This window comes from Oryctolagus cuniculus, chromosome 7, assembly GCF_051225735.1.
Source record: "Oryctolagus cuniculus isolate XC-2025 breed Fujian yellow rabbit chromosome 7, ASM5122573v1, whole genome shotgun sequence".
NCBI classification, from domain to species: Eukaryota; Metazoa; Chordata; class Mammalia; order Lagomorpha; family Leporidae; genus Oryctolagus; species Oryctolagus cuniculus.
The window spans coordinates 148322976-148345039 of NC_142873.1; the positions used below are offsets into that span (position 1 = coordinate 148322976).

The window sequence follows — 22064 nt, forward strand, 5'->3', positions numbered from 1 at the left end:
GACCCAGATGAAGCTCCTGGCTCCTGGCTTCAGCCTGGCCCAGATCTGGCCGTTGAGGCCACTTGGGGGAGTGAACCAGTGGGTGAAAGATCTCTCTGTCTCTTCCTCTTTCTCTGTAACTCTTTCAAATTAATAAATCTTTAAAAAAGAATGGAGGGAGGGAGGGAGGGAGGGAGGGAGGAAGGGAGGGAGGGAGGGAGGGAGGAAGGAAGGAAAAGGGATGAGAAACTGGAAGACATTAAATGGTTCCAGTGCGCTCCAGGTCCCCTTGGCTCCCCGGGCCTCAGGCCTTGCCCTTGTGTACATGGAAGGTGAGGGAGATGAGCTCCCGGGGTGCTTCCAGCTCACTGCAGTTCTGTCCAGTGAGACACGTCCAGGGGTGAGTCCGGGGATATTTCCTGCAGGAGGTGAGTTCCAGGCCAGAGAGGGAAATCAGTTCCGAGAGATCCATCAGAGGGAAAGTCCAAGGTCAGGCTAAGCCAGGGAGCCACTTGGAGTGAGCTGTGCACTGCCCGAGAAGAGCAAAGCTTGCATTGTGGAATTCCCAGTGTGTGTGTGGGGGGGGGGGGGGGGGCGTCAGTGCCAACCTCTGGGATTTGGACCTAATTGGAAAGACAGCGGGAGCCATGGCAGGTCCTGGAGCAGGGGAGCGACTTCATCAGTGGTTTTTCTCTGTCTCAGGTGCAGACCCGCAGTGCCGATGAGCCCATGACGACCTTTGTCTTATGCAATGAGTGTGGCAATCGCTGGAAGGTCTGTATGTCTGTGTCTTCTGCCCCTACCATCCACAGACCCTGCCCTACCGAAGGCGTAGTTTACCCCCAGCCTAGAAGGGGCTTGTGCGCAGGGAGGGCTGCCAGCCTGCACAGGGCAGGTCTGCAGAGCCGGAAATAGCAGCTGGGGAGACCGGCGTGTTTTCCTTTGGGAAGGGCACCTAGCTGGGCGGGGGTGGCGGCAGCCCACGATTTATCACAGGATGGGCAAGTCGGTCATTTGAGCCCAGATGGAATCAGCTTCCTGACATCTGCAGAGGGCATCTGGACCGCACCTCTTGGCGAAGTGCTTTCCCAGATGGTGTTTCCTTTGAGCCTGGTCTCAGCCAGGCAGGCTGGGCTCTGGGGGAAAGAAGCGGCCCCCAGACGCTCCCAGGCCATCCTCCCCTCCCTACGGCAGCTCTGCAAAGGGCTGGAATTCCCCAAGGAGGTACCGCAGGCTGCCCCGGCTCCTGCGAAGACGGAGTTTCGTTTTCCGGCATGGGAGCCCAGCAGAGACTCCCCCCGAAGTGCTCCTTCCTGAAAGAATGGAGTGTGATCACGTGACCGATGTCGGTTTCCAGTGCCATCTGACTTGCACGTGCACTGCGCGGTGTCTGGGCCCCCAGGCGGGCTGCAGGTGCCCCCCGAGGATCCGCGGCACTCAGAGCCCGACACTGGGCCTGGGCCTGGGCCTGGGGGTCAGGAGCCTTGGTTTCGGGTCTCATCCTGCGCTCCTCACCGTGTGAGCTTGAGCGTGTCCCTCAGCTCCCTGAGCCTTTCTCCTGGGGTTTATGCACGCACACGCACCTTGCAGACGACAAGTGTCCCTCTGTATTACTATTTCCACCGTCAGAGGAGGAGACAGTGACAGCAGTAGTTCAATGATGAGCGTAGAGTCACCCAGGCTGGAGACTGGAAGGGAGTGCTCCAGATTTCTGATGAATTGAGAATTGATTTTTCTTACAAAGGACCTCAGCGGACTCTCTAAGCCTGGATTTCCTCATCTTTAAAATGGGGGCATTAATGCTATTCTCTCCCGGAGTGGTTTGGAGAACCAGTGAAGTTAGCACCCTGAAAAGCAGGAACACGGCCTCCGATACCCCAAGGGGCACCTGGGTCAAATTAGAAAACGGGCCCAGCCCTGGGACAGAGTGAAGAGCTAGCAGCACAAGGCTTGTGTTTTCAGCAACCTGCCAGGCTCTTTTGTGCAGTCAACAACTTGTATGACCATACCCAAAAAAGCCAGTGTGTACCCAGGACATAGAAGCCACGGTTGTTACTGTTCTGAGTGTGTCGGCACTCGTCTTAGCGGAGCTTGGGCAAGTCACGGAACTGCTCTGAGCTGCTTGCTGCTTTACCAGTGAGGATGGGAGTGGTGCTGGTGCCTGCCTCCCGGGGTGCCGATGAGGATGAAATGGGTTCAGCCATGTTGGTCCTGCCCAGCGCTGGGTCAGTGCTTGATAAGTGGTGTCTCTTGAGGTCATTACTATCAGTGCAAGGATCTCCTGGCTGCCCCGCCCCCAGCTCCTCATGCCAGGTTCCCGTGAGCTGGAGAGGCAGGACCACGAGGGGCGCAGCCGTGGCTTCTGACAATGTATTCAGTTGGCATCCACTGAATATATTGGGAGGCCTGGAGTCGGAGTGATTGACCATAAGCAGAGCGCCCGCCATGTGCCGGGCATCGGATTCCTGCTCGGGCCGGCACTACGGCCCCACTTTACAGATAAATAATTTGTCCAGGGTTGCACAGCTCATCATAGCCGAGCTGGGGTGTGGACTCAGGCCCGTGTGACTCCAGCCTCCGCGTTCTTTTTCATGGTCCCTGGGAGCGCCCTCACACTGTGTTGCCTTTTTGGTGTTGTAGTTCTGCTGATGGGACCACCGCCGTCCGGACCGCCGTGAGCAGGGTGAGGCAGCACCCGCCCATCGGGACGGAAGCCAAAATAAAAATTCAGATGAAGAGAAAGACTGAGCTCTGAATGAGGGGCTTAGGCATCAGAGGTAGAATCTTTTGCAAATTGGTAGTCAGTTGGCAACCACGGGTGGCTGATGGGGAGCCTCGTCGGGGTGAGTGCCAAGTATCCGTGTGGATAAACCGCTCAGAAGTCAGGTGCCTCTGACAGTGGGCTCTGCAGGCGTTGGGCCCCTCACCTCCAGAGCCTCCCAGCCCTTTCTGAACTGAAAGGCACTGAGACTGACACAGCCTCCCAGCCCCAGAGTTGCACCAGCACAGTTGATACGAGGTTTCGGAGAAATGGGGGAGGGGGACCTCCTCAAAAAGTTCGTGGAAAATGAATGTTATGGAAAAAACTATGCATGGATTTTAAAAATGTTATGTTTTGTACCAAATAAACTTCCCTTTGGGGGGCCAGCATTTTTTTTTTCTAAAGATTTTGTTTATTTTTATTTGAAAGAGCTACAGAGAAGGAGAGACAGGGAGAAAGAGAGAGAGAGAGAACTAGCTAGCTTCCATCTGCTGGTTCACTCTCCAAATGGTCACAATAATTGGGGCTGGGCCAGGCCAAAGCCAGGAGCCAGGAGCTTCTTCCAGGTCTCCCATGTGGATGCAGGGGCCTACGAACTTGGGCCATCCTCCACTGCTTTCCCAGATGCATTAGCAGAGAACTGGATCAGAAGTGGAGTAGCCGGACTCAAACCACCCCCACGGGATGCCAGCACTGCAGGCGGCCGCTTTACCTGCTTCGCCTCAGCACCGGCCCCACTGGGGTTGGCATTTGTGCTTATAGATTAGGATGCCACTCAGGACACCCGTGTCCCACATCAGCGTGTCTGGTTTGAGCTCCTCCTCTTCCAATCTGTTTCCTGCTGATGCACACCCCGGGAGGCAGCAGGTGATGGCCCAAGTGCTTGGCTCCCTGCCACCCATGTCAGAGACCCAGACGGAGTTCAGGGCTCCCGGCTTCGGACTGACCCAGCCCCAGCTGTCGCAGGCATTTGAGGAGTGAACCAGTGGGTGGAAGGCCTCTCTTCTCTCCGTCTCTCTGTCCGTCTGCCTTTCAACTGACAAAATGAATAAACTTCTTTCAAGTCCATTTTCCATGAATTTTCTGAAATCCCCGCCTAAGACCTCCACACCACACAGTGCTGTTTCTCCCCTGCACCATAGCCCCTCCCGCACTCTGTGATTGCTTATGTATAACTGGCTGTGGAGGGCCCCTCGAGTCCCCTTGAGCTCGGACTTTGCATAAAGGTTACAGAAATGCCCCTGACTTCCACGGCCCCTTGGGAGCCGGGAGCCAGCAGGGTCTTCACACAGCTCTGCCCGTGGCCCGAGCTTCAGAGGGAAGTCTGCGGAGCACGGTGCCCTTGGCCTGCTTCTCCCTGGATCATCTCAGCCTGCTTTTAACGCTGATGAAGACTTTAGGCAAAGCTGGAAATTTCTAGAAAAGGCTAGCTGGTGGGTCCCTCGAGGGTCTGCGTCTCAAATTGTTCCTGGCCTTGCCGTGGCCCCAGGCTGAGCCTTCTGGACTTCGTGTTTCCTGAATCGGCTGTGAACTCCTGGGAGCTTGGGCAAGTGACATAAAGCTCTCTGAGCCGTGTCCTTCCCTGTGGCACGACCGCTCCTTCCTGGGGTGACTGCAGGGAGGCGGCCAGGGTTCTCCCGGAGAGAAGCTGCTGGGGCGGCCGGCCGCAAGTGCCTGATACCCCGAGGGCATCCTGTGCTCTGGAATCAGTGCTCATCTCCTGCCTTCTCCGGCCGCTGAGGCCTGGAATTAGACCGTGTGCAGAAATGGGCCTGCCTCTTCGGCTTTTAAACAGATGTGGCGCGGGTCCTGTGGGAAGACTGGCAGCTCTCACGGAAGACACGACACATGCAGCTCAGCAAGGCAGCCCAGGGACTGAAGCCCGGGGCTTCTGCTTCTTGACGCTGCGCCCCACGCTTCGAGGGACCTGGAAGTGCAGTGTTGCTGCTTAGAGACCCAGGCCCTTCTCCCACGTGCAGGTGGGTGGGCATCGTGCCTGGTCCTGACTCAGTGGCCCGGGGGCGGGCTCCGAGCTTCTCGGTGGCGATGCTGGCACTGCTGGTCCACAGGCCTGACTTGGGACCGTGAGAGCTTCCCTCCCCAGATTCCTCTCTGTTTTATGTACTCCGTGCAAATGTCTAGAAACCCAAAACAGAACAAAATGGCAACCATTTTCAATTTCGCAGTGTCAGTTAAGGTGACTTTGGGGTGAGCCTTTCACAGGTGTCACCCTGGGGCGATTTCCAGTAGGCACAGGCTAAATACCCATTGTCTCCCCAGCGGTAGGGATTTAGAGCGCTGGAAACAAAGCAAAACTGAATCTCCACCCTCAGTAAGCTGATGCTTACAAAGCAGGTGAGTCAGGCCGAGCAGCGAGAGAACAGGTCCGAACACCTGTGCCGGGCGCGTCACCATCCCCGAGAGGAGAAGCACAGGTGGGCCACGGCCTTCCTCTGGCATCACCAGCTTCCTGGCGACTCCCTGTGCCACCGCGGAGCCGCAGGGGCTCACTCTCCGCTGCGGATGGCTGCAATCAGCTTCGCAAAACTGCTCATCTGGCGTTTGGCCTCGCAGTTAGGTTGCCACTTGAGACACGCGTGTCCTGTATTCCAGGGCCTGCGTTTGCGCCCCGCCTGGCGCCCAGTTCCAGCTTCCTGCCAGTACAGGCCCTGGTGGCAGCAGGTGGTGGCTCAAGTCCTTGTACCCCTGCCACCCCTGTGGGAGACCTGGATTGAGTTCCCAGCTCCTGGCTTTGGCCCAGCCCAGTCCTGGCTGTTCTGGGCATTTGGGGAGTGAGCCAGCACATCAGAGGGCACACCGTCTCCCTCTTTCGCTCTTGCTCGCCCTCTCCCTGCCTCTTTAACTAAAAAAATATATACATATATTTTAGAGCCGGCGCTGTGGCGCACTGGGTTAATCCTCTGCCTGCAGCACTGGCATCCCATATGGGTGCTGGTTCTAGTCCCGGTTGCTCCTCTTCCGGTCCAGCTCTCTGCTGTGGCCTGGGAGGGCAGTGGAGGATGGACCAGGTGCTTGGGCCCCTGGACCCGCATGGAAACCAGGAGGAGGCACCCGGCTCCTGGCTTTGGATCGGCACAGCTCCTGCCGTGGTGGCCATTTGGGGAGTGAACCGACGGAGGGAAGACCTTTCTCTCTGTCTCTCACTGTCTGTAACTCTACCTGTCAAATAAATAAATAAAATATATTAAAAAATATATGTATATTTTAAAATCGCAGATCTGATCATGTTAGAGTCCCCACTCTATTGTCCTCATGTAAAATCCTTTCCTCCTGTGCTGTTGGCTGTGCGGAGCTAACTTCAGCATTGACCGTGCACTTGGCTTCAGGTACACGGGCTCTCACGGCTCTTCATGGGTGGCTCTGCTCCAGAGGCTCTCCATACATGGTCGGCTGGAACACAGCTTTGCTCCATCCTTCACGTCAAAAATGTAGGAAGCATGAGCCATGAGCACGCTGTCGTTAACTTCGGCCAACCAGGCAGGCTTCCAAGGGCAAAGGAGGGAGGTCACACGAGGTGAATCCGAGATGGCTGTATGGAGGAGAGGCCATCTCACAGGAATGCCATGGCCAAAAAACCCTAAAAACAAGACCATTCAAGATCCTAGGACCAACTTAAGAGATGTTTTCTGGCCAGCGCCGCGGCTCACTAGGATAATCCTCTCTGCCTTGCGGCGCCGGCACACCGGGTTCTAGTCCCGGTCGGGGTGCCGGATTCTGTCCCAGTTGCCCCTCTTCCAGGCCAGCTCTCTGCTGTGGCCGGGGAGTGCAGTGGAGGATGGCCCAAGTGCTTGGGCCCTGCACCCCATGGGAGACCAGGATAAGTACCTGGCTCCTGCCATCAGATCAGTGCGGTGCGCTGGCCGCAGCGGCCATTGGAGGGTGAACCAACGGCAAAGGAAGACCTTTCTCTCTCTCTCTCTCACTGTCCACTCTGCCTGTCAAAAGAAAAAAAAAAAAGAGAGAGAGAGAGATGTTTTCCAAAGGTGACAGGAACCTAAAAACTGGGTAGAGAAGTCTTTCTTAGCGGCCACAGCCACGTCCCCAAAGCCCTGGCCTTGCCCTTATTTGTCGTCAGCTCACGACAATGTACCCGGTGCCTGGCCGTCAGAGCAGTCGGTTTGAGGCCGAACTTCCACCTTCTCTTTCCCGGGTCTCCTCTCTGTCTTCCGTGTCTGTCCGCTCGCTGGGTCTCTCCCTGGAACTCGTGGGCCCTTGGTCCCGCCCGTGTCACTCCCCCTCCCCGCCCCGCCTCTCAGAGCTGCCACCAGCTGCCACCACCGTGGCCTCCCTGGCTTGCTTTTTTCCAGGACTGGTGCTCAGGCTGTCTCCTGGCCTCCCGCCCCGTCTCCCCGGCACGAGCCCGGCTGGGCTCTGGGCTCTGAGCATTGCTCCTCCGCCCTCAGCAGCCTTCCTCCAGGCCCCTGGTGTGGCTCAGAGCTCCCTCCATCCGCCCTCTGGCTGAGTTTTCTTGGAGGGTGGGGTGGGGATACCCACTTCCGCAGGTCAGTGGGCCCCTCCCTCACTCCTCTCTGGTGGCCGCTCTTCCACGCCTGCTGCCCCTTGTGTGCTCTGGCCTGAAGGAGAGCCCTGCCCTGCTGCGGGCTACCCAGTGACCTGCTGACCTGCGACCGCTCTGCTTCCTGCTCCCTGCTCAGGCCCAGATGGCCCCTACCTGAGCAGCCTCTCACCCCCTGGCCATGGGAGGCTGAATATGTCACACCGCTGGTCGTGGAGCGCTTATCAGCTAGGTACCGGGCAGTCGTGTACCCTCTCTGCGCTCCTGGTTTTCATCTGTAAATGGTGGTAGTAATGGTTTCTCGCTCAGAGGGTTGCCGCCAAGATTCATTAAGTTAACACAAGAGCAGCCCTCCCTCGGAGTCTGCGGACAGATCAGTACGCGCCATTCCTGGGCGCCTCAACCCTCTGACCTCACGGACTCCATTCTGCTCTTCCGCTGTTTTGAAAGCTTCTTCACTATTTAAAGTTCTTTTAAATGTTATTATTTATTTGAGAGACAGGGAGAGAGAGTTGGGGGCGCAGTGGCATGGGAAGGGGGTAATTCTGTCTGCTGGTTCACTCTCAGATGTGTGTAATACCTGGCCCAGGGCCAGGGCCAGAGCTGGGAACTCAACCATGTCTCCCACAGGGGTGCCAGGGACTCAATTAACTTGAGCCCCCACCTGCTGCTCCCCCCCCACACACAGGGTCTGCATTAACAGGAAGCTGGAAAGGAGAGCAGAGCCAGGACTCGAACCCAGGTACTCCACGCTGGGATACAGGTGTCCAAGCGGCACCAAATGAGAAAACCAGGGTTCCCAGAGCCATTGGGTTGTAGGCACTGGAACCCGGATTTGCAGCCAAGCCCCCTGGGCGTGCTCTGAGCCCCTTTGAAGCCAGACTTCCTTCTCACAGAACACCTGGGGCGGGTCTCAGCACCGCTGCCCACAGTAACGCCGGCCACTGCGAGCCAGGCCTTCTCTCCCGCCACTCACATTTAATCCTCGCGGCAGTCGTGAGGGGTGGCGTCCTGTCCCCAGCGCTGTGCCCCTGAATAGGGCTATCTGATGTCTTCAAGTAGGTCAAGCAACACGAAGGCCGTTGTGCATTTGAAGTACAATTTGTGTAACTGAGATGATGGATTCTCTTGGGAGAAAACCAAGGGAAACATAGGTGCTTAGAGCCTCCCGCCTCTCTGCAGAGCCAGCCCTGCTCTGCCTGTCACCACGAGCTCGCTGACCCGCAGCCAGAGGCGGAGGCGGGCAGGAGGCCAGGGGCTGCAGCAGGCCGTCCCTCAGCTCCCTGCCCAGCTCTCCACCCCACGCTCTTCCCTTTAGCCATCACCAACCCTGGCTGTTCTGGAACGCGCGCTGCCCTTTCGCGCCTCCGTGCCTTCGCACATGCTGTTCTCGAAGACTGGAATGCTCTCCCTCCCACCTTCTCCACCTCCCAGTCTGCCAGCCTGCTCAGCGTCACCTCTGCGATGCGCCCCCCTCCCCAGTGCAGACTCAGCCCTCACTTGGACAGCAGTACCTGCAGGTCAGCATATGCCCCCACCCAACTCCCTGTGCAATGATGAACCTTATCACTACGCCCAGCAGGGGTAATGAGAAACCCTGGGACATTTTGTTTATTTATTTACTTACTTACTTATTTATTTTTAATTTATTTAAAAAGCAGAGTGACAGAGAGGGCAAGACAAAGAGAGATCTTCCATCCGCTGGTTCAGTCCCCAAATGGCCAGAGTAACTAAGTCTGGACCAGACTTAAGCCAGGAGTCAGGAACTCCACCCTGGTCTCCCATGTGGGTGCAGGGGCCCAAGCACTTGGGCCATCTTCCACTGCTTTCCTAGATGCATTAGCAGGGAGCTGGATCAGAAGTGGAACAACTGAGACTTGAACCCATGCTCCAGTATAGGATGTCCATGTCACAAGCAGTGGCTTAACCCACTGTGCCACAATGCCAGCCCCACTCAGGGCACTTTGATTTTTTTTTTAAAAGATTCTATTTTTTGGAAGGTAGAGTTTCAGACAGAGAGAGGGAGAGAGAGAGACACAAAGGTCTTTGATCCACTGGTTCACTCCTCAAATGGCTGCAATGGCTGGGGCGGGGGGCCGAGCCAAAGCCAGGAGCCAGGTGTTTCCTCCATGTCCCCCAAGCAGGTTCAGGGGCCCTAGCACTTGGGCCATCTTCAGCTGCTTTCCCAGGCCATAGCAGAGAGCTGGATTGGAAGAGGAGCAGCTGGGACACAAACTGGGGACCCATATCAGATGCCGGCACAGTAGACAGAGGCTTAGCGCCAGTCCCGGCACTTTGATTTTTTTTAAGCTTGATTGATTTATTTGAAAGGCAGAGTGACAGAGAGGGAAAGACAAGGCGAGATCCTCTATCTGCTGGCACACTGCCCACAGGCCTGCAACATCTGAGACTGGGCCAGGCAGAGGCCAGGAGCCAGGAACTCCATTCCATTCTCCCACATGGGTGGCAGAGACTCAAGTACTTGAACCATTGTCTGCTGCTTCCCAGGCAGTATTAGCAGAGAGCTGGATCAGAAGCAGAGCAGCTGGGCCTTGGGCCAGGCACTCTGACGTAGGTGCCGGCGTCCAGGCAGTCGCTTAACTCGCGGCTCCACAGCTCCAGCCCCACTTCAAGTTTTTGAGGTTCCCCATCCACTGCAAAATGAAGGGATGACACAACAGGATTACAAACACTAAAGCATGCTTTTAAAGATCTAATTCATGCTTCTGATACAAAAAAGGCCAACACGCTGTGCTGCCCACATGATAGGATTTATGAAAATCCAATCATTTACATTGCTCTACAGGCACCGTGGCCAGGTAATAGTGCACAGGTTTAAGAAAATACAAAGAAGGGTCTTGATCGAGCCCTCAATTCAGAGATAAAGAAGCCTGAACAGAGACCCTGCCCGGGGACTGGCCTGGCCCCTGGAGCCAGTGATGGGCTGTACACTCACTCTTTGCTGCATCAGAGGAGCGAACAGGGCCTTCCACAGTGCTTGCTGAAAACCGACAAACCTTAAGTATTCCTGACTCCCGAACAATGGGGCAGGAAGCCACCTCCTCTTCCAGTGACCCCAGCCCTCGACATCCAACAGGAAACCCTGCAGCCACTGTCTTTCCTCCCCCTCTCCCCTCCTCCTCCCCCGGGGGCGCCCAGTGCAGCCAGGCCTTTTCCCTCTGCTCTCAGCTGTTCTTCTCCACCCTCTGGAGGGTCCCAGGTGGTAAAAAGACCAGAAGCACGCACAGAGGAAGGCAAGCGGCCAAGCTGGGCCTGCAGAGTTGTCCTGTACCCGCCTCTCCCCGCAGGCCTGAGGAATAAAACAGCGAGGGGACAGAGAGAGGCTTAAAGCGCTGGGGGTGGGGTTGAGGGGTGGCGAGGCCTAGGGAGGTTTACAAAGCAATCTGTCAGGGAGAGGATGAGAAGGGAGTCCCACCCCGCTCAGATGGTGCTCAGGCCCTCATGTCACTTTAAGGCCAGTTAGAAACCTGCAGTTTCAGGGCACAGCAGGTTAAAGCCCTGACTTAAAGTGCCAGCATCCCACATGGGCACTGGTTCTAGTCCCAGCTGCTCCTCTTCCGATCCAGCTCTCTGCACCTGGGACAGCAGTGGAAGATGACCCAAATCCTTGGGCCCCTGTACCTGGAAGAGGCTCCTGGCTTCGGATTGATGCAGCTCCAGCCGTTGCGGCCATCTGGGGAGTGAACCAGCGGATGGAAGACCTCTCTCTCCGTCTCTACCTCTCTCTGTAACTCTGACTATCATAAATCTTTAAAAATAAATAAATAGGCTGGCGCCGCGGCTCACTAGGCTAATCCTCCGCCTAGCGGCGCCGGCACACCGGGTTCTAGTCCCGGTCGGGGCACCGGATTCTGTCCCGGTTGCCCCTCTTCCAGGCCAGCTCTCTGCTGTGGCCAGGGAGTGCAGTGGAGGATGGCCCAGGTGCTTGGGCCCTGCACCCCATGGGAGACCAGGAAAAGCACCTGGCTCCTGGCTCCTGCCATCGGATCAGCGCAGTGCGCCGGCCGCAGCGCGCTGGCCGCGGCGGCCATTGGAGGGTGAACCAACGGCAAAAGGAAGACCTTTCTCTCTGTCTCTCTCTCTCACTGGCCACTCTGCCTGTCAAAAATAAATAAATAAATAAATAAATGGCCGGCGCCGCAGCTGACTTGGCTAATCCTCCGCCTACGGTGCCGGCACCCCAGGTTCTAGTCCCCGTTGGGGTGCCAGATTCTGTCCCGGTTGCCCCTCTTCCAGGCCAGCTCTCTGCTGTGGCCAGGGAGTGCAGTGGAGGATGGCCCAAGTCCTTGGGCCCTGCACCCGCATGGGAGACCACGAGGAAGCACCTGGCTCCTGGCTTCAGATCGGCGCAGCATGCTGGCCGCAGCGGCCATTTGGGGGGGTGAACCAACGGAAGGAAGACCTTTCTCTCTGTCTCTCTCTCACTGTCTAACTCTGCCGTCAAAAAAAAAAGAAAAAGAAAAAAGAAAAGAAAAGAAAAAGAAAAGTCCCGTCTGAATTTCCAGCCCCCAGATCCTCACGGTGGCCAAGCCACTCTGATCCTCCAGATTCTCTGAGCCATGAAATACACGTTAGGTCTTCCGGGACGTCTCCTTTGCCACCAAGGGCAGGATTGCCACAGCAGGAGCTGTCATCTGAGTGCCTACTTTGTGCAGAGTCCTTAGATGGGATTATATTCCCGCTTTACAGAGAGGGGAGTGGGTCTCGGGAGACTGACTTTCCAAAGAACTATACAGCCTGGATCCTGACCCAGGATCTTGAGGCCCGAGGGCTCCAGGTCACGTGGCACCCACATGCATTTTAGATGGGCGGGGAGGGTTCAATTCTCAAGAACTAGCCCCACAGAGGGGGGTGGGAAGAGGAGTAGGAGTGGGAGAGTCTGCATTACGGCTGCCTAGGGTCCTATTAGTTCTTTTTAGACATGAGTGATTTACCCATAAATAACTGGGCACAGGGAACAGGACACTCACTAACAAAAGCATGGCCTGGAGTCATGTTTGGGGGAAAAACAATCGAGTCTCTCAGTGGGTGGATGCATCCACAAAACAAAACCGGAGCCCCTTTCCCAGGCTGAGCGGAGAAGTCTCCTGCACAGTCAGACAACAGGCTTCCGGGCACGGAGCCAGGGTTCTGGGGATATTTATAACTTGAAGAGGGTGGGAGTCCCTAATAAGCTGCTATATTCTTTTTCCATCACTTCCCTCTCCAAGGCTGCAGCGAGCTCGCTCTTCCCCGTGCAGAATGCGTCTCCCTAGCGCTCAGCGTCCATTGTCCACCTCCCGCATCCTGGCTGGGGAAAGGGAAGGCTGCAAGCGCTTCCGCTCCGAGGAGCTCCCGCTGCACGCAGTGTAGCCGCCGCTGCTGCTGGTGCCTGGCCAGCTGCTGGGGAGCCTGGGGCTTCTCTGAGAACCCGGGATCCGCGCAGGATCTCCGGACTTAGCCTGCACGCCTACGGATTCCTGATCTACCTGCGGGGCCGGGCTCTCCGGGCTCTGCCAGCGATCTCAAAAATAGAGGTCTGCAGAAACTCGTCTGCGGCTTCGGGGAGACCGCTCGGATCTTGGAGCTGTTCATCTAGCGGCTCTTTTGCGGGCCAAGGAGGTAAGTCTGTCTGTCCTCAACTCGGGTTCTCGGCCTCCTACCTTCGGCGGGACGGGGTCTGCTAGCGGCCCAAGGGGCCGCTCGGCTCAGGCCCTCCGGGGCCCAGAGCGCCTTCGCGCGGGAGGCCTCCCGGAGCCCTTCCAAGCCCTCCAGAGAAGCCCTCGGGGAGGACAAGCACGGCCCGCCCCGCCCTACCCCCCGCTCCCGCTTCGGATCTCCCCCGGGGTTTTCGCTCCGATGGGAGCAACTCAGCGCTCGGCTCGATGGTCGCCCCTTTAGAAGGACACAGTCGGACGCCCCTACAGGGCTAATAGCCGCAGAACCGCCACCCCGCAAGGCCAGACCGCAGACCGCGCTGTGGGGCGGGGCGGGGCGGCGCAGGGCCTACTGGGAGTTGTAGTCTGCGGAGCCGGGTGCGACGCCGCAGGCGCTGCTGGGAGATGTAGTGCGTGGGCGGGGCCCAAAGTTGCAGCGCGGCCTCCGAGTCTCCCCTGGGGAGTGGGCGGCTGCTGCTTTCCTCTGGCCCAGGCTGTCAAATGGGGCTTAATCCCAGCGGAGCCCAGCACGGCCAGCACCTCGATTACGTCCGACGGCGCGGATAAGGTCGGCCTCTAGAGAGGCTTCTAGGACTCTAAGAAGCAGGACAACTTCCCTGTCTTAACTGGGCCGTCGTCTCCAAGAGGGGAAAACAAGAAACACTCCACCCTGGCGAGGAAGGACGCTCTTCCTTCTGAACCCTTTTGTTCTGTTCCCTCCTCCGCTTTTGGCCTCTGACTGGCCTTTGTACTTCCGACGGGAACTACAACTCCCGGCAGGCCACGGGACGAGCGCAGGCGTGGTGGGGGAGCATGGCCACGCTGCGGGAGGCGGGCATACTACTCGGCATCTAATTGGCAAAGGTTTTGCAAGCCTCGCTCGCTGATTGGCTGAGCTAGCTGCCGGAAAGGACCCGGTCTCGAGATGGAAGAGCCGAGGCTTTCTGTGGGCTGGGCTGGGAGCCTCCTCCCAGAGACAGCGTCGGGCTGACCCCCGGCCCGGGAGGGACCCAGCCAGTAGGCTGTCCTAAGTCGATTCAGGCGTTGCCGCCACCCCCTGGTGGCAGAGAGCCAGAGGGCGAGTCGCGCTTGGGGGTCAAGGAGGAGTGTGACTCGCCCTGGTCCAGGGCCCTCCCCGCCCGCCTTGCGGCCAGAACTCCAGCCCTGGGGAGTGGGCAGGGCCTGTTTTCCGTGTCTCACGCCCTGCTTTTCGCCTCCTTCAGCGCTGTCTGCTAGCTGCTTTTCCTGCTGGCTCTCCCGGGAGGCGAGTCCTTGTGCCCGAGATGGCAGCCACCCTGCTCATGGCTGGGTCCCAGGTAAGCTGGGGGTGGCTTCGCGTACCTGGCCTCTGCGCACCCACCTCGTCTGGTCTTTCCCTGCTCTGCCCTGCAAGCCCCGTGTGGGCAGTTCCCTGGGTTTAGTGATCCGCTCGCTTCGGTGGATGCTGCCTCCCAGCGCCTAGAACCTGGCCGATGTAGCCACACACACACACACACACACACACACTCTGGACGCCTGCTGTATGCCTATGGATATTAGGGAGATGAAAGGGGCCGGCTCTACCAGCCTGCTCGCAGTCTGCAGGGAGAAAGACGGATCTGGCTAGCGGGACACGACGTGATAAGTGCTCTATTTGCCCTAGCAACTAAGTGCTGTGAGGTGGGAACAAGATGTGGGAGTGACTGATTCTATCTGGGGCATCCGAGGGTGGAGCGGAACGGAGCGGGGGGGGGGGGGGGTCCCGGGAAAACAGCTGGTGCTGGAGCGGGACCATTCGGTAGGATTTGGCTGTTCAGAGAGGATAATGCAGGGAAGGTGTGGAGCGATGGAAGCGCCGAGTTGCCCCGAGTGGGGCCGGAGTATCTGTCCATGGGACCAGAGCAGTCGGCATATAAATTGCCCCCTCTCTTTCTCTTTCTTTTTTTACTTGTTTGTTTCTTCTCTGACTCCACAGATCAGACTTAATACCCTTTGCCTCCTCAACATTTCTAACCATGTCTCTAATTTCAAGAAGAACTGGGACTCGACTCCTAGCTACCGAGTAGTGAGGAAGCATTGTGTGATTTCAGGCACCTGTGACATTTGAAGATATGGCCATGTACCTCACCAGGGAAGAATGGCGACCTCTGGACCCTACCCAAAGGGACCTTTACAGGGATGTCATGCAGGAGAATTATGGAAATGTTGTCTCCTTAGGTGAGTGTAGACTCTATCTTTCTTCACCCCCACATTTTTGAGACTGTCAAAATGGCTTGGCTCTTTCAATGAAGCCTAGCTGTTTGATTTTTAAAGCAATTAATTGACATTGGCTTGAGTTGAGCCCTGAGCAAATGTTAGAATGTAGGAACATCCAGGTCATATTGTCTAAAAGGAGGGGGGAACCCGGCTTTTGGCATGGCTCGGAAATGCTCTGATTTCTGGTGCCCTGAGTCATTTGCCAGCTCCAGCCTGTTTGTACAGATCGCTGACCAAACAGGTCTGACACAGTGGCGCTTGCCAGGACGTAAATGCCCTGTTAAATGCGCTTTTACTTGGGGCACTAGAAGATGATGGGTTCTCCAAGTTCACGGGAGGGCAACAGCCACCTTCTTGTGTTTGCATTGGCTTCAGAACCATGACTTTGCCTCAAGTTCTTTATCTGCGTTGGTTCTTGTCTACAGGAGTTTCAGAGTTGATCATAGATTCTGGGGGTGTCAAATGATGTTCCAGAGAATCCTGCACAAATTCTGTTACAGAGAACAGCTCATTGTTTTTTTGTTTTTTTGTTTTTTTTTTTTTTTTTTTTTTTTTTTTTTTTTGATAGTCTTCTTTGTCCTTTGGTCTGGTTGACCTGGAATGAAGAGTGTATTCTTGAACTGCACAGTCTTTTGACTCACTTCTCTCCTGTTAAGACTTGACAGTTCACCAGTGTGTACAGCTTATTAGGACTAATCCCATTTTTTGAAATCTCTGTTTCTATAGCTTTTGCCAGGACAAAAGATGACTCTGAGGTATTCCTTTATTTAAAAAAAAATGTATTTGAAAAGCAGAGTGACAGAGCGAGAGAGAGAGATCTTCCATCCTCTGGTTTAACTCACCAAATGACTGCAACAGTCAAGGCTGGTGAAGCAGAAGCCAAGTGCCAGGAACCACCAGGTCTCCCACGTAGGTGGCAGGCACTCAGGTATTTGCGCCGGCATCTGCCGCTTCCCAGGCATGCCAGCAGGGAGCTGAACTGGCAGTCAGACATGGCATGCAGGCGTCCCCAGGGGCAGGGGCCACAGCGCCCAGCGCAGGACTTCCATTTTGACTTGGACTTTTCTGATGTCCCAAGTGTCCTGGATCTTTGTTTGAACCCACATATCACACTCAATCCAACAGAAATAAGAACTTAAAAAGTACCAATTTACATTTCTACTGTCCAGCCCAAGGAGGATGTCCGAAGGATGGAAGCACTGACAACTGTTTTGTTGCCTAAATGAGTCCGGGAGAGGTTAAACACCTCAGGACATCTGAGAACTTTGAAAGTGTGTGTTACCAGGCACTGTGAATTTGTATGCACCGGTCACCAAACCAATTCACCCACAGATCCTTTTCCCCCGACATATACCTCCTACCCTCATTCTGTACAGTGAACTAAGAAAGCCAATTCAGAAAATGCAGTGTCTGGTACAGAGTTCCTTGTGAATAGTGGTTGTACATTTTGACTTTCATTTGAAGATTATATTTGAAATATACTTAGACAATACCCAGAAAATTCCGAGACATCTTTTTTTGCCTTCTCCAACCTTCCCATCCCTACATTCATTAAAAGCCCACTAGGAAGTAACATTCAGTGGTCATTTTTTCTGTCAACTAAGACAACACGACATGGATAGCTAAAAATCTGGTTTGTTTTTTTTTTTCCATACTAGCCTATTAAGTAAAACACACACAAATATTGAGGCTCTTGGGTTTCAGAGATTCTAATTTAGAGTCTCTTGTATTTTCTGTTCCTGGTTGTTTTGTTAAAACACCGGAATACATACGGTTTTCTTAAAGAGCTATCAGTTTTGATGCAGGGGATGAACTTAGCAGATGGACTTGGGTTTGGATTCTGGCTCTACCATCTACCTTGGGCCAGTCGTCGCACTTGATTGAGTTCCGGGTTTTTTTGTGATAATGGCTGACTCTCAGGATGGCTGTGGAAATGAATGCAGTAACTGTGTTCCTGGCACGCAGTTAAGATTATTTTGTGCACTTACCAGGCTACTGTTTACTCTCTCTTACAGATTTTGAGATCAGGAGTGAGAATGAGGTGAACCCAAAGCAAGAGATTAGCGACGATGTAGAATTTGGGACGACATCTGAAAGACCTGTTGGGAATGCCGAGGAAAACCCTGAAAGCGAGGAGGCCTTTGAAAGCGGGGATAGGGCAGAAAGACAGTGGGGAGACTTGACGGCGGAAGAGTGGGCAAGCTATCCTCTCCAGCAAGTCAGCGAGCTGCTGGTGCACAGAGAAGCGCACACGGGGATCCGGTACCACATATGTCCCCACTGTGGAAAGGCCTTCAGCCAGATCTCAGACCTGAACCGGCATCAGAAGACTCACACCGGAGACAGACCCTACAAGTGCTACGAATGCGGGAAGGGCTTCAGTCGGAGCTCACACCTCATTCAGCATCAGAGGACGCACACTGGGGAGAGGCCCTACGACTGTAACGAGTGCGGGAAAAGTTTTGGCAGGAGCTCTCACCTCATTCAGCATCAGACAATCCACACAGGAGAGAAGCCTCACAAGTGTAACGAGTGCGGGAAGAGCTTCTGCCGGCTCTCTCACCTCATCCAGCACCAAAGGACCCACAGCGGGGAGAAGCCCTACGCGTGCGAGGAGTGTGGGAAGAGCTTCAGCCGCAGCTCCCACCTAGCTCAGCACCAGAGGACCCACACAGGCGAGAAGCCGTACGAGTGCAACGAGTGTGGACGAGGCTTCAGCGAGCGATCCGATCTCATCAAACACTACCGGGTCCACACCGGGGAGAGGCCCTACAAGTGTGACGAGTGTGGGAAGAATTTCAGCCAGAACTCCGACCTGGTCCGCCATCGCAGAGCCCACACCGGGGAGAAACCGTACCACTGCAACGAATGCGGGGAGAACTTCAGCCGCATCTCACACCTGGTGCAGCACCAGAGAACCCACACCGGGGAGAAGCCCTACGAGTGCAACGCTTGCGGGAAGAGCTTCAGCCGCAGCTCGCATCTCATCACGCACCAGAAAATCCACACCGGAGAAAAGCCCTACGAGTGCAGCGAGTGCTGGCGAAGCTTCGGCGAGAGGTCAGATCTCATTAAACACCAGAGAACGCACACGGGGGAGAAGCCCTACGAGTGTGTGCAGTGTGGAAAAGGCTTCACGCAGAGCTCCAACCTCATCACGCACCAGCGAGTGCACACGGGAGAGAAGCCCTATGAGTGTACCGAATGCGAGAAGAGTTTCAGCCGGAGCTCAGCTCTTATTAAACACAAGAGAGTGCACACTGACTGACCGTGACCGTGGACTGATTTTGTTTGAAGGGACACTTTTATTGACTATCTGTGAGCTCCCTCAAGACCGGGCTACTTTTACCACAGTGACTTTCCGAGTCGTGGGCCACAGTTTAAAACGTCAAATGAGACGAGCCATTTGGATCTGGGAATGTTATCCCCTCCCCTGGAATAGTGATTTTTATTACTCAGTGGAGTATTTCATCAAAATCAGCCCCCACAAGTAACTGGAAATCTGAAGAGCACCAGACAAATACTGCTTGGGGCTAGAAATGAAATCGATCTTTGACCATCCTTGGCTCAAAGAACTCTGCTCGCAGAAATGTGGGGCTGTAGTAGGGTTGGGAAAAGGCAACCAGAGGCCGGGCCTGAACTGCCACGCCTGTTCACACACCACAGTAGTTGGGCATACGCGTCTTCCCTTCCAAAGGGCTCACACATTTACATTTTCCATCTTCCTGAGAGCAGACTTCTGCACGATGAAGGCAGTTATTGTTAACTTTTCTCCTCCTCATTGTTTCTGATTAACCTGTTTAAAGCTTGCTTCTTTGTGAAAGGTAACTGAAGAGACTGTGTGAAAGGAAAAGTGAGAAATAGGTCTGGGGACCAAGGACCCATCTTAGATGCCACTGTTGTTTTTGCCATTTATCAGGTATATAAATGTTCTTTGGGAAATCCTGTAGGGAACATCGTAGGGGAGATCTTTCCAAGGGAAAACAGGACCACAGGTGCTGGAGTGTGAGGAGCAAGTGGAACTGAGCCCTTCAGGAAGGAAGCCCAGGGTCCTTTCCCAGGGAACACAGGCCATTTCTGTGTCCTTTCCCCACTAGCCTTTAAGCTCCGGTCTCCCTGTGTTGCTAACTCTAGGGCTGGATAAGGGCCACATCCCAAGTTTATCATAGCTTGCATAAGCGCATGTGTATGTACAGTGACGTGTGTTCCTGTGGTTTTTCTGATAGCAACTGAATTTGCACAGAATTAGCATGCTCTTGGACGATGTGGATCACATGCTAGAACTACAGACATAACTCCAGCGTGAGCAATGTCGTGTCTCCAGTGTGCACTGTCCTGTAAGGCTTGTCTCTGCGTAGAATTAAGCACTTGTTTGTATGCATCCTTCAGTTATGGGAGATGACGACTGGACATACAGGTTGAATGTCCTGTTCTCAGACTGAATTATCTTCCATAGTACTGAAGAACTCTGGCCTAGTCAGAGCAATTCATAAACCTAGGTAAGAATGTATTTCTGACCTCCCAGACTACAGTTGTAAATGGTTAAAGTAAGAGTTGACCCAGTTTAAGCCCCGTAGTGTCAGTTCCCTTTATCTCAGCCACAGCAGGAATTAAGAAATTTCCTAATGGTGACGCCCATCCACACACACACGGGTGAGGGGGAGTCGGTGTCCAGGAGGCGGAACTGGAGTAAGGAGTAGTTCCAGAGTGCCCCGGTTTATTTCTACTGTGCTTTATACTCTGAATGCTCTAACATTTTTAAAAATGTTTTTGCCATAGCTGCTTGGGATTTGGTGCTAAAGGAGCCCATGCTCTCTGCTGTGGTGTACAGCAGTGCGTTGTACACTACAGTGACCCACAGCTTTGTAGGGCTCCATCACTTGCAAGGGACACAACCTCAAAGATAACAAAACACCCCCACCAAGAGGGCGTCTTCATGTTTGCCACTCTTTAAATCAGATTTGGGCAGGAAGCCTGTGTTTTTGTTCTACAAAATCTAGCAGACCGTGGGTGTTCATCCTTTGTTGGGTGACTTACATGTTCTTGGCAACCAGAATCAAATATGTCTTTTCCCACATCAGTGTTGCTGGTTTTAATGAACATCATGGTTCTCCTGCCGCTGCTGTCAGCCGCTACAGCAACAGGCTTAGGAGTGGCCACAGAAGGCAGAAGCTCCATGACCTCACTCTTACTTCAGCCCTGTGCCCCGCTCTTCTCGCGTCACCTGGCTTGTTCCTGCTGCTGCTTTTGGCTCCTTAGAAGTAAGGGGCTCAAGAAGAGGCTGCTAAGTGCCCAGCCATCTCTCCATACCTGTGCATTCCCGCTGGGAAGTCAGAAGGGCAAGAGCTGCACCTGCCCCGCCTCTCTGTCCTGCCAGTTTCTGTGCTGAACTTTGTGTAGAAGTTAAGCAGCAGACTCCCTTCGCTAACGTGTTTTGCATGCCTTCTGCTCCCACGTCCCTGGCTGCTTCTGCACACGCCCTGAACACTCTGTGCCTGTTTCCTATGGTTGTGGAGAGTGAATGGACAAGTAAGTATGTAGAGCAAGTTTTCCTTATGGTATTGGTGACAGTTATCCTAATGTCTATCTACATCTGTATTATTCTAACAATATTCTATAATTAAAAGTATAATTTTTAAAATCAAGACCACCTGAGAATTGTGTTAGTAATCCAGGGATCTTCATCACATTCCTTAAATTGGGGATGACTGTCATTACAGTGATGCGGTCTGCACAGATGTTCTTGAGTGTCTGGAGCCTGCCGATAGAGCCACCTATGTCTTGGGAGGACACAAAAACTTGGATGGCTTCCTCAGAAGGATATGCTGGTGGCAAAGCATCATGGAAACGTTTGGCATGGATGACTCATTAGCTTGGGAGAAGGGGGGCGGGACTCCACATCCAAAAGGAAAAATGAGAGAAAGCCTTGTGACTCTAAGGAGATATTTTGGGGTAACCATCAAGAATACTAAAACAGTTTATAAACTAGGATTGGGTTCCCTGAACAGATACCTCTTAGAAGCCGTTAAAGGCTCTCTGTTCATGACACAGAGGCACAGTCTGCTTAAGGCAATGATTATGTATCAACAGGGCGTGGCAACAATTTTCAAATTACTTACAAGTCATTTTCTCTTAGGAAACTTTTTTGTTAATGGAGGCCCAGCCTAAGGAGAAATAGGGAGTGAAAGTGCTTTGCATTTGGGATAAATACAAATATGGAAGAAAAATTGTGATTAACTCTACAGCTAAGACTTGGAAGGAAGACTTTGTCAGAATTTTTAAAATTCTTTCTCCTTTCTGCAAGTTCAGCATTTTTGATGGCAGGGAAGGAAATTTACAGGAAAAGGCCAGCTCAACTGGAGAAGTGTAGCCTCCCCTCTAAGGGTGTTTGGTATGGTAATATTTCACCATTATCATTATTATTGAGCAAATTTACTTCTGAGTGAGCCAGTCTCTAGGAGGCTAGGGGTAGGTTAGGGCTGTGTTCTCAGGCCATTTGAACCCTGCTGAGTGAACTGAAATGCTAAGTAGCTAAATGGTTCTGCCCCTTTTCAGAAGTTCCCTGCTGGAGGAGAAAAGGGGGCTCAGGAAGCACGGTTAGACACCCTGTGCAGTGGAGTAGTGGACTGGCAACTTCAAGACCTTAGTGAAGGACATGACCCTGTAACAATGACCTAAATGGCTCTGTGGGAAATACCATCCTCTGTTTTTCTAGATGTTTTGTTTCCAAAGTTTGCATCATTTTCAGATTCTGCAAAGGCAATTTTGCTTATTTTTCCTTCTGGGAGAGAATGAGCCCAGTGACACCCCAATCTCACTTTGAGCTTTACACCAGCCTCTGCAGCTGCCCTCTGGAGAGCTCCACTTGGGAATGGCCAGCACCCTCAGATCAAAC

The 22064-nt window shown here is 54.1% G+C and overlaps 2 protein-coding genes and 1 long non-coding RNA gene across 7 annotated transcripts in view; 2 read left to right on the top strand and 1 right to left on the bottom strand.

The window, feature by feature from the left end:
- The window catches only part of TCEA3 (transcription elongation factor A3), a 41880-nt gene extending 38751 nt beyond the window's left edge, over positions 1 to 3129 (top strand). For both annotated transcript variants that reach the window (XM_089301361.1, XM_070079111.2), the window contains exons 10-11: positions 682 to 753; positions 2620 to 3129. In XM_089301361.1, coding sequence (XP_089157487.1) covers positions 682 to 753; positions 2620 to 2628 — 81 coding nt within the window. In that variant the 3' untranslated portion in view covers positions 2629 to 3129. The remainder of the gene's footprint in view (positions 1 to 681; positions 754 to 2619) is intronic.
- The window catches only part of LOC138850714 (uncharacterized), a 49387-nt gene that overhangs the window by 18333 nt on the left and 8990 nt on the right, over positions 1 to 22064 (bottom strand). The gene's annotated exons all lie outside the window — the stretch shown is intronic.
- ZNF436 (zinc finger protein 436) lies at positions 11497 to 20814 on the top strand. 3 transcript variants are annotated; one of them, XM_008265694.5, is made up of 4 exons: positions 11497 to 12899; positions 14158 to 14250; positions 15004 to 15130; positions 17185 to 20814. In XM_008265694.5, exons 2-4 carry the CDS (start codon positions 14218 to 14220, stop codon positions 18435 to 18437), a joined length of 1413 nt encoding a protein of 470 aa, XP_008263916.3. In that variant the 5' UTR covers positions 11497 to 12899; positions 14158 to 14217; the 3' UTR covers positions 18438 to 20814. The 3 variants fall into 3 exon arrangements, with proteins under 3 accessions (XP_008263916.3, XP_069935208.2, XP_051713934.2); XM_070079107.2 differs by having other exon boundaries at positions 12467 to 12899; positions 14889 to 15130; XM_051857974.3 differs by lacking the exon at positions 11497 to 12899 and adding an exon at positions 13412 to 13502.

Coding starts and splice junctions, on each gene's coding strand:
- ZNF436 (XM_008265694.5), top strand. CDS start 14,218: ATGGCAGCCACCCTGCTCATGGCTGGGTCCCAG. Junction 14,251..15,003: donor TGCTCATGGCTGGGTCCCAG/GTAAGCTGGGGG, acceptor GTGTGATTTCAG/GCACCTGTGACATTTGAAGA. Junction 15,131..17,184: donor TGGAAATGTTGTCTCCTTAG/GTGAGTGTAGAC, acceptor TCTCTCTTACAG/ATTTTGAGATCAGGAGTGAG.